The sequence below is a fragment of the Gadus macrocephalus genome, chromosome 17 (genome assembly GCF_031168955.1).
Source record: "Gadus macrocephalus chromosome 17, ASM3116895v1".
NCBI lineage: Eukaryota > Metazoa > Chordata > Actinopteri > Gadiformes > Gadidae > Gadus > Gadus macrocephalus.
Genome location: NC_082398.1, coordinates 7064550 through 7080390, shown reverse-complemented (window position 1 = coordinate 7080390; position 15841 = coordinate 7064550). Strand labels below are relative to the sequence as shown.

Here is a 15841-nt window from a genome sequence, read left to right as displayed (position 1 = left end):
GGATCTAGATTTAAATTTCGATTCTACTCTAGCCTATTGGAATCAGTTAAGACTATATATATATATATATATATATATATACGTGGCCTCTATAGTTAAATACTGTAAAGGTCATTGAGCATTCACTTTCGTCCAAAGCGACTTAAAAGTGAATTAAGGCACATGGCATCTTCCTCAAGGAGGCCTGAAGGTGGGCCACCGGAAATAGGGGTTTGAACACACAACCTCTTGGCTGGGAACATCCTGACCCACAACAAAGCTTGAAGTTGAAATAAAGAAAAAAAAAATCACAAAGGAAGAACTAAATATGATGATCTTTGTTTTTTATTAAAAAACAAACAAAACAATTAATAATTCCACCTTTCATTCCACATGTTTGATTGACAACTTAAATCATGAAAAAGCCGTACTACAAAACACATGAAGAAAACCAACTAGAATACAATATAACAAGAACTATTCAGATATGTACAGGCATTACAGTTTATTATTATTACTTATAGTCATTGAAGGCAAAATGCTGAAGACAGAGGAAAACAATGACGTGTGCAAAATACTTTCCAATTCCACAAGCTTAGAATTGTTTAAATGCACTCCACCTACACAGTTGGATACACAGACAACTGCTATGCATTTCTTTCCTTGAAATTTATAGAATTATGTGTGTTATTATAGTAGTAGTAGTGTGTGTGTGTGTGTGTGTGTGTGTGTGTGTGTGTGTGTGTGTGTGTGTGTGTGTGTGTGTGTGTGTGTGTGTGTGTGTGTGTGTGTGTGTGTGTGTGTGTGTGTGAGAGAGATAAGGAAAGATAAAGAGGGCTTTTAAAAAAATATGTGGAGAAGGCTAAGCTTGTGGAATCCTGGGAGAAGACTTTGGAAGAAAGTGTATAAGTGTGTGTGTCACCGTGTGAGTGTGTGAGTGACAACGTATCCGAGGACAGTGGAGAGAGAGAGAAAAGGCCACTGTTAGATCAAATCGGCTTGAACATACACTTCTAAACCTAAGCAACGAGTAGTACGGACATCGGAAAAGCGAGGCAACGACCGACGTCAGGGTTTCATTTCACGAACACGGAGTCAACACAGGTAGAGGTAAACGGCGCACACGTCAACACACAGTAACTAACGTGAGATTTCCACACGCACACACGCACACCCAAACACACATACAGCCAGTGGATCCTAAAGTTCGGTAATGGAAAAATAAAAAAATGCATCGTAAGTTTAAAAGAGAGACTCCGAATATATGAAGGGTTGGGACAAAGGTGGGGAATGATCTGGTCTCTCCTAACATTGACCCGGTCAATGTTAGGAGAGAACACCAGTGTGAACACCAGTCACTTCAGGCGGTTGATTTTGCGAGTATTCACCCCCTTAAAACGCTCACAAATCATAGGTACGTCACACACACACAACCCTTCGTCATCTTGGGTGACATAACATCATGTATAAACTTGGCATGGTGAGGTGTATGAGACACGTACATCTCCACATCCATCGGCTGTCTCCAGCCAGATTGATTTGGAACCACATTGAACCACATTAGAATCACATCTGGACAATAATGAGGTTAACAACTAGCAGAGAGCATTTTGTTTCAGATAAAGTAATGCTTACACATATAAGTACAGATATACCATCAATTAGTTTTAAAACCCTACATGGTGCAAGTCGATATTCTTTTAATGATGCTGAATGTTTTATCAAATCTTCCCGATTGCGCTGCGCGGTGTTGCGCAGACCCCTCCCTCTCCATCGATCACAGGAGGGTAGCGTGATGATTTCAAGTTCACAAATGGTTCGTAAACTTGAGACCGCCCAGTTTTACCGAAAACATTGCAGATACAGAGCATGCTCCCAGAACAATAAGAGAATGCTGCAGCTTTCTAAATAACTTATTTTATCAAGCAACATTGTTTACACCCATTTTAACTATGAAATGAAATTTAAATAGTCGAAAGAAATGCTTTCACCTTTAGCCAGAAGAGGCTTTAAACATCCCAATAGTATACAAGGATACGATGAATTGAGAAATGGCCAAAGTAAAAACCGGGCAGACATGTGGTATTCGAGTTAAAATAACTGTAACACTGTTACGTTGACATAAGAGGAAAATAAAAATGTCCAATTCGAAAACGAATGAACAAACAAACCTGTAACAATCAAGGCAATTGCATTAATACTATTAAAACTTGTGTCCTTAATACCTACTCTGACGAGGAGTGTTGCTATGCAAATACACAAACCAGAGCTATCCTAGTCTGGAAAGTTCCTGCTCTTTTTTTAAAACACCAACAATAATAATAATAATCATAACTCTCACACAGAAAAACCAACTTCTATTTTGCACCATAGCCACATTTTCTAAAGATGAAGCTGTTGTCATTTGGGTTCAGTGTGATCAGGTTACTTGATTATTAAAGTTGACTGTTACTCAAGATTTCAGTTGAACGTACAGCTCATTGGGGTTCAATGAATTGGCCCGGTGCCAGGCCAGAGTAAACATTGGTGCACCATTGTCGACGTCGCAGGCCTAATCTAATATAGACGACATTGTAATATTAACAACCACGTTGACACACTGGTAAAAATTGGCCCATGGTAAAAAAAGAAAGTATTTTTCTTATTTTGGATTTCAATTTACCGAACACACACACACACACACACACACACACACACACACACACACACACACACACACACACACACACACACACACACACACACACACACACACACACACACACACACACACACACACACACACACACCAGGTACTGTACACGCACTGATCACCATATAACAATCTACATTACGTATTGTGGATTTGGGTCAAAAGCACAATAAATAAAAGCGGTCTTAAATGTATGTTCTTTTTCGTTTTTTTCAGACAGGATGGATCCTAGGAAATTACGTAATGGCGGATAGTTTGCATCACTGGTACATTTTTACAGTAAAACATGAAGATCAGATTATGACCCGAGACCACGACGATTCACTATTAAAAAGAGTTGAACTGGCTGTTGCAGCTCCTTTGGGGAGGGGAGGGGAGGGCCAGCAGACTGATTACATTGTGCTTTAATATATGGAGGGGTTGAGGGCATCCACAGATACACACAATCAAGGCAGTTCTCAGTGGCGGAGGAGGGGGAGGGGGGGGGACAAGCTAGTAATGGAGTTAGCGTCCTTCTGTTTCAGTAGATTCTGGTCGAAATCACTGGTGAACAATTTTGGTCTTTGAACCAAATCCTAATGTTTCCCTTGGTATTTTCTCAGGATTAGCTGCAGTTGGGCGGGAGCTAACCCCCGGATGAGCTCAATTAAGCGCAACAGGAGAGTAGGGAGGGACTACATGCCGGTTTGTTATTGAGAAAAAAAAGTGCATAGAAAATAAGACAATGAAGTGCAACTTGGCACCAGAGTTCTTTCCAGTGTGCTCGTTTTGGATGACACGCCCCGACGCAGGATTAAAGGGGAGGGGCTGGTTCCCAAGGTACATTATGCATGATCATAGAGACCCAGACGCAATAAGGCATCAGAAATGCTTTTTGCAACAACGGAAGCCCTTCAATTCTAAGCAAACTGATGGGCACATCTGTATGAAACAAGGTCAGACGTCAGCATCGCATGCTACCAGCCTTCATTGGTAAACGTTTTTTGTAAGCTATCCGTCGCATGCTAAAGCGGTAGCCCTGTTTTTCATATTGTTGTTGTTGTTGTTGTTTTTCTGGCACACAAGTGGCATAGACGGGATGTCTAAACATGCATGGTTTGAGTTTCGGTCTTCTGGTTTCGGGGCAGTTTTATAGATTTGAAACCATCAAGGTCAGGGTCAATGGTTAAGTGATTTAGGAACAGGGGTATCAGGGGTGGGTTAAGAGTACAATAGTTTGTAGTCTTCATGCTTTTGGGGGTGTCATGGATCAGTAGCTAATGAGCAGGTATAGAAGGAAAGCTGTGCCAATATGTAAGCCCCTAATTAACACATACACACGCCCACATTCATTTGTCAATTAACATTCACGTGTACATGGCCACACACTCACGCACACACACATAAACTCGCACACTCACACACACACGCATGCACACACGTAATAAAGTGACTAGTAGTAGCAATGCACCCCCCCAAAAAAACACACTCCCTATCTCTCCCTTCTGTGCGTCTTGGAGAATAAATGAGCAAACAGTAGAAGAAACAAACGCACACAAAAAACGACAACAAACCCAACGAACGAGACCTGCGTCTGAATGACGTTGCATTGCTCAAGGGCCTTGGCGGGGTTGAAGGGTTAGGCTTCCGCACACGGAGGGGGGGGGGGGAGGAGGTCATGAGGTCGAGTCGGGCTGGGTCCGGGTTGAGGGGGGGGGGGGGGGTCCGAGGTCGTGATGGACGCAGACCCCTAGGAGGGGGGCTTGCTGTAGCCATAGAGTCCGACGGGGATGTACTTGACGTGGGTGGGCCACTGTGCGGCCAGCTGGAAGAACTTGACGTCGTTCCACTCCACGCCGTCGATGGATACTGGGGAGGACGCGAAAGAGGAAGAGCTTGATGAATCTGGCCTCAGTTCAACCAACTCACTATAAGTATGGCCATAGTTAAGGATATACTTTTGCATTTCTATGCTTTATTATGGAGTGAGATAGAGAGGACGGTATGGAAGAGAGGGAGAAGGACCTTCAGCAAATGACAACCGGCAGGATTCTAACCCGGGTCACTGCTATCAGGACTGAGCCTACATGGTACGCGCTCTACACGGTAAGCCACCGGGGCGCCTCAAATATGGCTGCATTTAGCTTCACATATAAACAAATACAAGTACCCCATCAGATAGGATAGTTAAGGTTAAAGGACACCTAGAAACAAAGCATCCATCTGGTATAATAGGGGACGGTAACTTTGATAGAGTAGAAGAAAAAAAACGACAAAGATGGCCGCCGCGTGTTAGAGCGTGGCTCCGGGTTACCTTTCAGGATGGTCTGCTGCTGCTTGGCGGAACAGATGAGCCGGCTGATGCCCTCGATCATCTGGCTCTTGGAGTCCAGGTCCTTCTCCTTGGGCTTCTTCCCCAGGAAGATGGTAGGCACTGCAGGACAACACAGAGGGAGGACCAGTCAAACTCGACCAAAACAGTTACAGCACAGCAATGGCACTCGAACGAACGATAAATAATACTATTTTGAATTCAACAGCAAGAGAAACCGAGAGAAAGACAAATGCTATAAAGATATTTCACCGCCATCTCTGTCCCCCTTTTATCAATCCATAATGGTTTCTATCTACCCTTTTCACAGAGGCCTAATCATAGTACAAAGCTCAGTGCTGCATAAAAGCAGCCAGCCCATAACAAGTCTCATGCACGACACCTGCTCTAGCGGTTGCCCTTCCTGCTGAATCTCAACACACTTTCTCAACCCTATTTGATCAACACAGCGGTTATAATAAAGAACCACCCACCTTTCTTGTTCTTCTCCTTGGTGACCACCGTCATGGCCATGGTGCTGACGTGCGCCTGTGGCTCCACGCCGCCCCCTCCTGGCAGCCGGCTGACCTGCAGGGCTCGGAAGGCGCTCTTCAGGGTGTTCTTGCAGCCCGTGTCGCGCCGCTCCCCCTCCCGCCGCTTCTCCGCCAGCGAGGCCAGCCAGTAGTCCACCTGCAGCCCGATGGCATCCACGCCGTGGGACATGCTGGGGCTTCTGGGGGACACAGGAAGTGGTTGGGGGGGGGGGGGATTGGGGGTTGTGGTTTGAACCTAGGCTCTGTTCGGATTGGTCAGCTCGTGCCTAATATAACTGCACAAAGGAATGGTCAATTGACTGCATTTATATTTTGTTTTTATCCAAAGTGCTTCACAATATTGCTTGACATTCGACTATTAATGCACACATTCACACACCAATGGCGGAGTCAGCCACGCCAGGCGACAGCCAGCTCGTCGAGAGCAGTTAGGGTGAGGTGCCTTGCTCAGGGACACCTCGACACTCGAACCTTGCGGTTACCAGCCAACCCGCTCTACCTCCTGAACTACTGCCTTTGCCTCCATAATACAACTTGATTGCAGTGTAGAACTGACCGTGCTATCTCCTGCGATGCACTACATGGTGCTGTGGGCTGAGATCTGACTTGTGCCAGCCTGCTCAGGCGACGACATGCGTCACACAGACGGATGTTAGGCGTTTAATTAGCGTCCGAATTCCCCCGACACTCGTCACCCAGTGAGCCAGTTCCACAACAAGCCTACGACAGTTGTGGGAGCGAAGGGTACGAAATGTACATCTTGTACCGCAGCTTCAGTTGCTGTGCATGGAGCCGTTTGGCCAACTAAACATTATGAAATCAAGCTAATTAGGGGCGCGTTCCATTTTTTTCTTCAGCCAATGCACCAGTAAAGACAAACAGCTGCTACTAACCAACATCCAGCCCATGTTGCTGCTTCAACGCACCTTAACGAGCTACACCAGTGCGTTAAGGGCGTGGCTTCAACAAGGAACAACCGGCCCTTAACCACCAAGCTACCCCATGTAATAGATAAATAAATAAACAATAGCCTCACCCCTGCACCGTCAGCACGGACCCCATGGAGGGGGAGGAGGGGGGAGTTGCCGCCTCCTTGATGGCCCCAGAGGGGGAGGTGTTGGTGGGGGGGGAGGTGGAGGGGACGGCCAGGCTCACGGCCACGCCCTCCTCCGCGTCGCCTGGACGGACACCGAGACGTGGGTCAGAAAACGTGTTCACACTCGCAGTCACCAGTTTCCCCTTGAACTCGCAATGCAGTTTGCTTTTCATTAAAAGGTGACATATTATACCACCAGGTGTTGAGTGTGATTAGCCGCTACACGTCGTTTGGAAAATATGCCTCTTCATCACAAGGGGGCGGGTCCACATAGATGTGTGTTGGATAGATCTGTCTACCTGTAGCAAACGTTCCTCATCTACCCATTATACATCTAGGAGGACACACCCACTTGTGATGTCAGAAGAGGCAGATTAACTGAACGGCTTGTAATGGTTCACCACACTCACACCTGGTGGCATAATATGTCCCCTTTAATCATTGCAAACACACTTACCTATCGGAGAGGGGCCGGACTCGATGAGGCCCACTTTCACCACCTGTGATCCATTAAATAGATGTGTTATATTGCCACGGATCGACACAGTGCTTGAATGGCTATTTTTTAAAGTAAATAAATACGGAGGCCGATGCACTTACCCCGATGAAAGGAATAAACTTCTGGTAGGAGTCCTCATCACGCCTGCGAGGGAAGAGAACGCAACCGCTCATCATTATTATGAATAGGCTTTAATCATAATCAATAATAAGTATTTCATTGAGTTTTCATACACCACTATTACTTTGCAGTCAACATCGTTGTTATGCTAATTAATTATTATGCTAATTAAGATCAACCATTACAATTGATAATAATACTCTCGAAACAATGCATATAAGCACAACATATGGGCTATAATCCCATTCTGATGGATGGGGGAGAAGGGACATTTTTATGGTACACAAGAACAGAGCACGTGCTGACATTGGTTCCAGCGCGGTTTCCTGTTTGTACTGGCTTGCAACAGAGAGCGTCTCACATTATCTGGTGCATGACATTCTGTGTGTGTGTTTGTGAAATGTGTGTGTTTGTACGTGCACACTCACGTCCTGTGTTTGCAGGTGAGCATGGCCTCCGCGATAGGAAGCTGGTGAGTCACCGTGGCTCCACCCACGTACTGGGCAATCCTCCCCGCGACGTCCAGCTGGTCTGCACACACACACAACAGAGTCAACCCCCTCTGTCTTCATATATACCGCATGTCCCTCTATCATCCATCCAGCTGGTCGACACACACACACACCAGAGTCAACCCCCTCTCTGGCTTCATATATACCGCATGTCCCTCTATCATCCATCCGGTCGGCACACACACACACACACACACACACACACACACACACACACACACACACACACACACACACACACACACACACACACACACACACACACACACACACACACACACACACACACACACACACCTCTCTCTTCATATATACTGCATGTCTCTCTATCCTCCCCGTAGCATCCATCTGACACAGACACACACATACACACCTTGCTCTCTTCATATATACTATACGTCTCTCTATACAGCTGGTCTGCAGACCCACACACACACACACACACACACACAGTCACCCACCAATGATATACGGCTTTATCGTTATATTTGGGTTCATGTTGGCAGCCATTGTTGAAATAAATTCAGTGCATTTACAACTTGTTTTGTACAGACGTAAATTGCAAACGTATAAAAATGCTTGACATGATGAATAACTTATTTTTGGCATGTGCATTAAAATAAGACCTTCCTTAACGACTTGGTTACTTCCGGTACTCTCCCCGGATTTGTGTACATTAAAGCAGCGGGTCCATAATTAGTGATACAAGCGACCCCTGCGTGTGTCCTACGATGGCCCCCTGATCCAGGGCCTCTCTCTGGGGTACCTGAGGGAGGAGGGGGCTCAGATCGGTTGAACATCTCCCGCCACGCCGTGTCCAGGAAGGCCGCGTTGTAGCGGTTGTCGAGGGCGCCCAGGTGCTTGGCGACGGGGTGGGAACCTGTTGAGGAGGCGGGGGGTGGAGATCGAAGGAGGGAGGGAGGGAGGGAGGGAGGGAGGGAGGGAGGGAAGAAAGGAGAGAAAAGGAACAAAAAATTAAAAAAGGAGGAAAGGGCATTTAAAAGGAGGCCAGCAAAGTGAGGAATAAATAATAAAATGGAGAAAGACAAAATATAAGGAGGAATGAAAGAAAAGAAAAGGACAAAGAAAGGAAGAGCCTCTCTTACCCAGCGGCACCACCAGGAACTTCATGTGGCTGAGCCAATCGGACGTCTTGTTGGCCAGCTGGGTGACAAAGAACTGCAGGATGGCGCCCAGGTAACTCTGGCTGCCCACCGCCGCCACCTTCACCGCCCGCGGCATGGACGAGTTACAGTTACAACTGGAGGGGAGAGAGGACGAGTTACAGTCACAACTGGAGGGGAGAGAGGACGAGTTACAGTCACAACTGGAGGGGAGAGAGGACGAGTTACAGTCACAACTGGAGGGGAGAGAGGACGAGTTACAGTCACAACTGGAGGGGAGAGAGGACGAGTTACAGTCACAACTGGAGGGGAGAGAGGACGAGTTACAGTCACAACTGGAGGGGAGAGAGGACGAGTTACAGTCACAACTGGAGGGGAGAGAGGACGAGTTACAGTCACAACTGGAGGGGAGAGAGGACGAGTTACAGTCACAACTGGAGGGGAGAGAGGACGAGTTACAGTCACAACTGGAGGGGAGAGAGGACGAGTTACAGTCACAACTGGAGGGGAGAGAGGACGAGTTACAGTCACAACTGGAGGGGAGAGAGGAAAGGGGAGAGGAGGGAGAAGAGACGAGAGTAGAGGCGGAAAGGGGAGGCAAGAGAGAGATGTCAAAACATTTGGACTGAAACCAGATGGTGGAGTGGCGGTGATTGGTGGAGAATTAACGCGGGGCGGGTTGGGGAAGAGCGAGAGCGAGAGCGAGAGCGAGAGAGACTCACAACTTCTGGATGCGCGTGAGCAGCGCGGAGAGGACCGCCTGGATCTCTGCCGCCGAACACGTGCAGACCACCGGCTGCCTGCCGATCTGGAGCTGCTCGGCCACGTACTGCAGGGCGCACACACACACACACACACACACACACACACACACACACACCACAGTCAGGAGGCTGACTTCTAATTCGATAGAGGACCTATGTACGCTAGTGTTTGTAATGAAGCCATTAGTATTGTGGAACCCGAGGCTCTTGGTTGAGTTGATTTCCCACTGGGACGACCCCGTTTAGAAAACCTCACGCAACACATGCCGGTGGGTGTCAAATACAAGCCACTGAAGAGTGGAGGGGAACAGACGCACACAGCTATTTAACACTGGAACACACACACAGACACACTACCTGTCCCTGCCAGCCCGTCCCGTTGACCAGGATCAGTGTTTCTGGGAGGGCCGAGTCCGAGGACAGGATCTGGTTCAGCTGGTCGTACACCGCCTTCCTCAGGACCGGCGCGCTCTGCCCCAGCTCGGGGGACCGCTCAGAGTCTGTGCTGTTGGTCCTCTCGCTGAGCGGCTTGGACAGCTGCCTCTCCTTCATGGGCGTGGCCCCGCGCTTCTGCCTGGGGGTGTGGCTTCCATCCAGCCTGAGATGAGGAAGGCGGAGTCAGTAGACCATCAGTGATGTTTCATCAAAATTGGTCATCTTTTAATTTGCTTTTGTCCAAAGCGACAAGTGAGGAGAAGTTGTGTTAGCATTAAAGATATCTCAAGTGCTTTAAAGCCATGTTTCTTAAAAAATATACATTATAATAATTTATTACACGGGTCTTTTCAACGTTCCGTTCACTTGCATGGGCACTTCACAACTTCCGGCGGTCAATTATTTTTGGATAATTCATTGGCAACGGATGAATAATGACCGCTGTCAAGGTAAACAAAAGGACTTTTTGCCTTTGGTATCACTCCGCACGTAGTCCGGTAACTTGTCAATGTAATAAGCGGGATATGTATCAACCCAAGCGCTGTCGGTTGCTAAGCGACGACGTCAACGTCTTGGGCGGACTATTTCTCTGCTGATCAACACTATGAATGCTGGTAACAAATACATTGTAAATAAATTGTTTCGTTTTGGGAAGTAGCCGTGTAATAAGCGGGATAATGTATAGAACTTTGCCGGTCATTATCGAAAAATAAGCCCCTTCATGGCGAGGCAAGACACCTCCGCTGCGCGTCGGTGTCCTGTTCGCCCTGTCGGGGCTTATTTTCTCGATAATGACCGGCGTTCTATACATTATCCCTTACATATTTTATAATAAGAACTTTATTGTGTTCACAAATCAAAAGAGTAGCTAAAGAGTCATTTTAATTGTATAGTAACAGAAGACGTAACGGAAGTTGTACTCAGTAATCCCAGTTGGGAATCTGCCTGACATTCTGGAACAGGGGGAAAGGGGGGGGGGGGGGAGTTGGTTACCTTGGGGACGGCATGGGCTGGTTCTCGTTCTTGCTGATCTTCATGGGCGTACGGGGTTTCTCCGCCACGGACACCGTAATGGAGGGGCCCACCTCGGCTACCATTTCCTGGTCGCTCAGCTCCTGTGCACAAACACACACATTTCTTTCAGTGTCGATATATAATGATGTAGATATATAATGATGTAGATATATAATGACACAAATATTCTCTGTATGTATTGTAATAATACGTTACTTCGCATCACATACAATTCAGTTCATTAAACTTTATAAAATTATATTCTATATGTATTATTCCCCCCACACACACTTAAATAAATACAAATCGATGTGCATCTATTGCATTACTAGTATAATAACTGAACTGGTATCCCCCCCCCCCACACACACACACAGGGAGGGTAGGGGGTACCAGTGTGTTGCTCTCGGCCTGGGCCTCGTCCAGGTTGCGGCTGCGGGAGGGCTTCATCTTCTCCATGGGCACTGGCTCCCCCTGCTGGAGGAACCAGACATCAATCACCCCGTAACCATAACACCCTGGGGGGGGGGGGGGGGGCATTAACGTGCCACTGTCAGGAGACCGCCTCCCCGCCCCGGAGGGATCGCAGTCCGTTGTGTTTTGTATACGTGTATATGTTTTTTTATATAGTTTTGTTATTAAGTCCCTCAATAACTGAAACGGATTTGAAGGTTGTAATAGGAAGAAAAGACAAGGATATCCCCCCCTAGGGTGAAGGTCGACCCCCCCCCCCCCCCCCCAGGGTGAAGATGAGAGAGGGGGCCATAGACTCCACACAGCTAAAGCGGTTTCACATCGACTGAGCAGATATCACATCGCCGCCATGGAGGCTCTTTAAAAAGTGAAAACACCCTCCCCCCGGGGCGCCCTTGGCCGACAGTCAGTACACATTCTTTAGATCGCCGAACCCGCCCCCCTTAGGTTCACAAGGGCAGGTGTTACGCAATGTTGGGTGATGTTGTGTCACGTTCTTCCTAAAAATATAACACTTCTTTCATGTCGGAAAGCTCCCACACCCAGAGGATCAGAGAGGCAGCGCAGCAGCCACAGTTGCTATAGCCGCTGCCTGACTACATTGTCATCTATGTGTGCGGTTTGTGCACCGGTGTTGATCGATGATCGATTAGTATTGATTGTGTATTGTCAAAATAAACAAGGATTTCTGACAAAGAAAAAAAAACGAATTTGGTATAAAAAAAATAATAATGCCCACATAAAAATGACTTTTTATGTGGGCATCAAACCCCTAACATCGCCACATTGAAATGTTTTTATCATTGCAACATAAAAAGGACTCTTTCTGTGGGATTATATAAAGTGTATGCTATGGTATTACCATAGCATAAAACATCCACCAAATGGCATGCACACACACACAAGTGCATAGATGTATGTGTATGTATGCCTGTGCGTGATTGTGTGGTTGTGTGTAGTATGTGCGTGCTGGTGGTACCGGGCTGAAGGTGCCGTCCCGCCCCAGGCTGCCCTTGCTGTTCAGGCTGCCGATCTCCGTCTGGGAGCTCGACTGGGACATCCCCTCGAAGAACGGCCTGGAAGCAAGACCGTCGTTAAAGTGGGACTATTCAACCGTTCCTTGCACCACACGCTTTCGCTCAGACCAGTTTGAGCGACAGACAGAAGCTCTCCTTCAGACTTTCAAAATGGAGCATTCTTTTTTAATGACTTTATTCTGATGACGGTCAGAATATATTCTGATTAATAACAGAGAATGTATCAATTGCGATTCACCGAGGGTAGGGATGAGTCACCATTCTTAGAGCATATGTAAATATCAAATTGGATTCAGTCTTATAACAACGTCTTTTACCTGGAGGATTCGGTATTGGAAATTCCGGTCAAAATATATATATTTTTATTTGTATGCATGCTATGCTTTTAAAATAATACAAGTCTTCAGGTGGTAGCAGTAACTCATATTGTCCACCAGAGGGCAGACTAACTTTAGACGTTTTAACCTTAGACGCAAATGGAGCAGGTCAAGAGTCCTCAATATTAAAATAGCCTTTTGAATACTGTGCTAGTAATCTTTATGTGTGAGTGCTTGTGTGTGTGTTTAGGTGTATCTCCCACTTCCTGCACATGAAGGGTGTTGGCAGACGGGCAGTGAATGCGAGAGTGCGTGTGTGTGCGTGTATGTGCATTCATCTGTGTGGGACTGAGCACTGGCATTTCAGTTGTCCTATATTATAACGTGAAATGTGGCAATTCTTGCTGTGTCATTTCTTACTTGCCATGTTCGTACAGAACCCCAGTGGATTCTGCTTTAAAAAGGCCCCTGTGTTGTTAAACCTCATTATATCTCCAATAACATAGTGGTTCTGGAAAACTAAAAATCAATAGTTAGCAAAACTCAGCGCTTGTTATGTGAGCATAACTTAGCATAGAGTGGGTGTTAGCATATCTTAGCTTGGGGTTTTGGCTGGCGTACCTTAGCTTGAGGTTTGGGCTAGCATACCTTGAAGGGTCGCGTGCAGGTACATTTTTTGCATTAAATCACAACATGTGCTCATTGAAAGAGGAAAAGGATTGTCTTGGCTCTTAACAGCAAAGTGCTAAAAAAAAGCGAAGTAAGCTTGTATCAAACGGTGCGACGCGCATTGCGTGACCATTAGGGCAGCACCTAATGGCACCCTGACTCAGAGCAGCATGGGGTGGTCCATCAGCTGTCAAGATGTCATTGTGCACAGGGCTGTGAATCTGAAGGCTTCCAGTGCGCTGGCGTGTCACGTGGTGCATTCCCCTTGTGATGCCCCTTCAGTATCTTGGTGTGGCTGGCACTTTAAGGAACTGAATTGAGTCTGGCTTTTGTTCTAAGCTGCACAACATATATAGTCTTCACGAGACTACGTCGATTTGCTTCGTACTTTGCCCACGTTTTAATTACGGGAGGGCCAAGCAGATGATCTTTAATTTGGGTTTGGTCAGTATACCATACGATTGGGACTGGGTTAGCGTACCTCATCTTGAGGTTTGGAGAAACATGCCTAGCTTGCATTTGAGTTTGAGTCTTGAATTGGGCTTAGTGTAACATAGCATGGGGTTTGGGTTAATGGCATAGCGTACCTTAGATTTGGGTAAAAGTACCTTAGATTGGGTTTCGGGTTAGCATACCCTAGCTAGCGTTAGCATAAGCTATCTTGCGTTAGCATACCCAAGCTTGGGTTTTGGGTTAGCGTACCTTAGCTTGCGTTAGCATACCTTAGCTTGGGATTAGGATTTGAGTACCCCAGTTTGCGTTAGGCGCTAGCATACCTTTGCTTGGGTTTTGAGTTAGCGTACCCTAGCTTTGCGTTGGCATACCTCAGCTTGGGCTCTTGGTTAGCGTACCCTAGCTTTGCGTTAGCATACCTCAGCTTGGGCTTGGGCGTGCTGAGGATGCTGTCGGTCTCGTCCATCTCTGGCCCGCTGTCGCTGGGGTTGTACATCTCCAGGCTGTCATAGAGCTCGTCCAGGTCCTCCTCCACCTCCTGGATCTGCTCCCGGGACACGTGCTCCAGGCCAAAGCCCACCTAAGCACCGGGCAGGGGGGGCCGGAGGGGGTAGAATCAGAGTCAGTTTAAATCCCAACAGCAGCAGGGCCGATGGGAGTGGTACGTTTTCTGACAGTGCAAATCTGTAGCCAACTCCTGTAGCACTCCCGGTAGTGACAACAGAAGCTGTAGTGTTATAGTAGTAGGTAGGCTGGTAGTCGCAGTAGTAGATGCTCCGAGGGTTAATGATAATTACAACTGAAACTGTGATGATGTCATTAGAGGCACTAGGAACACTGGCGGTGTAAACAAAGATTGCCCGCCGTCCAAAAGGAAATAGGAGAAGTGCTTTGTTTGTTTGTTTCCCGCGGAAGTCATTTTCTTAATTAGCTTGTGTATCTGTGTGATTGTGTGTGTGCTTGTACATGTGTGTGTGTGTGTGTGTCAGCAGCATTAACAGCAAAGATAAGGAACAAAAGCAAAGATTGGTTTGTCAGAAGTTATCAGAGCACAGACACGCGCTCCTGGTAAATAAATATAGCAAAACGTATCGTAGCATAACCAGGCTTTTCAGAGGCACTGATGTATAATTTGAGCCGGCATTCGTTTTGGCACGAAATGCCGCAGATTAAAATAGAAACCATAACAATATGAGGGCGGCTGGCTTCTATCCACCGAAACCAAACAGACGCACACTTTTTTGGGGGCAACACAGCGCTGGCACCTACACCCCTCACATGCACTTGTTTTGTTTTTAAGCCCACCCGTACAGTGTCAAAGTGCGAGCTGCCTTTGTCACTTCTTCTGCCCACACCTCTGAGAACACAACCATGAGAGAGAGCGAAAGAGCGAGAGAGCGAAGGTGGGAAGACGGGACATATGAAAGAGGGGTGTGAAAGCAATAGATTGAGAGAGAGAGAAAAAATTTGGGGGGGGAGCGGGGAGTAAAACCGAGATGGAGAGTAAAAGAATGAGAGCAAGAGCGAGCTAGAGTAAGTGAATGAGAGAGAGAGAGCGAACGAGAGGGAGAGAGAGAGACATACATAGAGAGGGTGAGAGCAAGAGCGAACAAGAGAGGGATAGAGAGCAACATAGAGACAGGGAAAGAGTGGCCTACCTCATCGGTCACTTTGAACCTCTTCAGTAGGGCAACAAACTTCTGCTTGATGTTGGGTTGCTGGAAGGAGAATCACACACACGGGTCAAGGGAGTGGAGCCCGGGACTGTGAGTGAGTTTGTGTTTGCGCAACTATGAGGGTGGCTGAGTTATG

General features: G+C 47.0%; 2 protein-coding genes across 3 annotated transcripts in view; one reads left to right on the top strand and one right to left on the bottom strand.

Annotated features, from left to right (window-relative positions):
* Nucleotides 1–15841, top strand: part of LOC132475485 (uncharacterized) — a 207291-nt gene that overhangs the window by 103713 nt on the left and 87737 nt on the right. The window lies entirely within an intron of this gene.
* LOC132475489 (phosphofurin acidic cluster sorting protein 1-like) overlaps nt 309–15841 on the bottom strand; it is a 40234-nt gene continuing 24701 nt past the window's right edge. Inside the window, 16 exon segments of the mRNA XM_060076654.1 lie at nt 309–4519; nt 4965–5084; nt 5456–5694; nt 6552–6693; nt 7069–7111; nt 7212–7254; nt 7659–7761; nt 8509–8622; nt 8849–9003; nt 9589–9695; nt 9988–10228; nt 11059–11180; nt 11473–11556; nt 12533–12629; nt 14449–14609; nt 15688–15831. Of these exon segments, the coding sequence (XP_059932637.1) occupies nt 4401–4519; nt 4965–5084; nt 5456–5694; nt 6552–6693; nt 7069–7111; nt 7212–7254; nt 7659–7761; nt 8509–8622; nt 8849–9003; nt 9589–9695; nt 9988–10228; nt 11059–11180; nt 11473–11556; nt 12533–12629; nt 14449–14609; nt 15688–15831 (2034 nt within the window). The 3' untranslated portion in view covers nt 309–4400.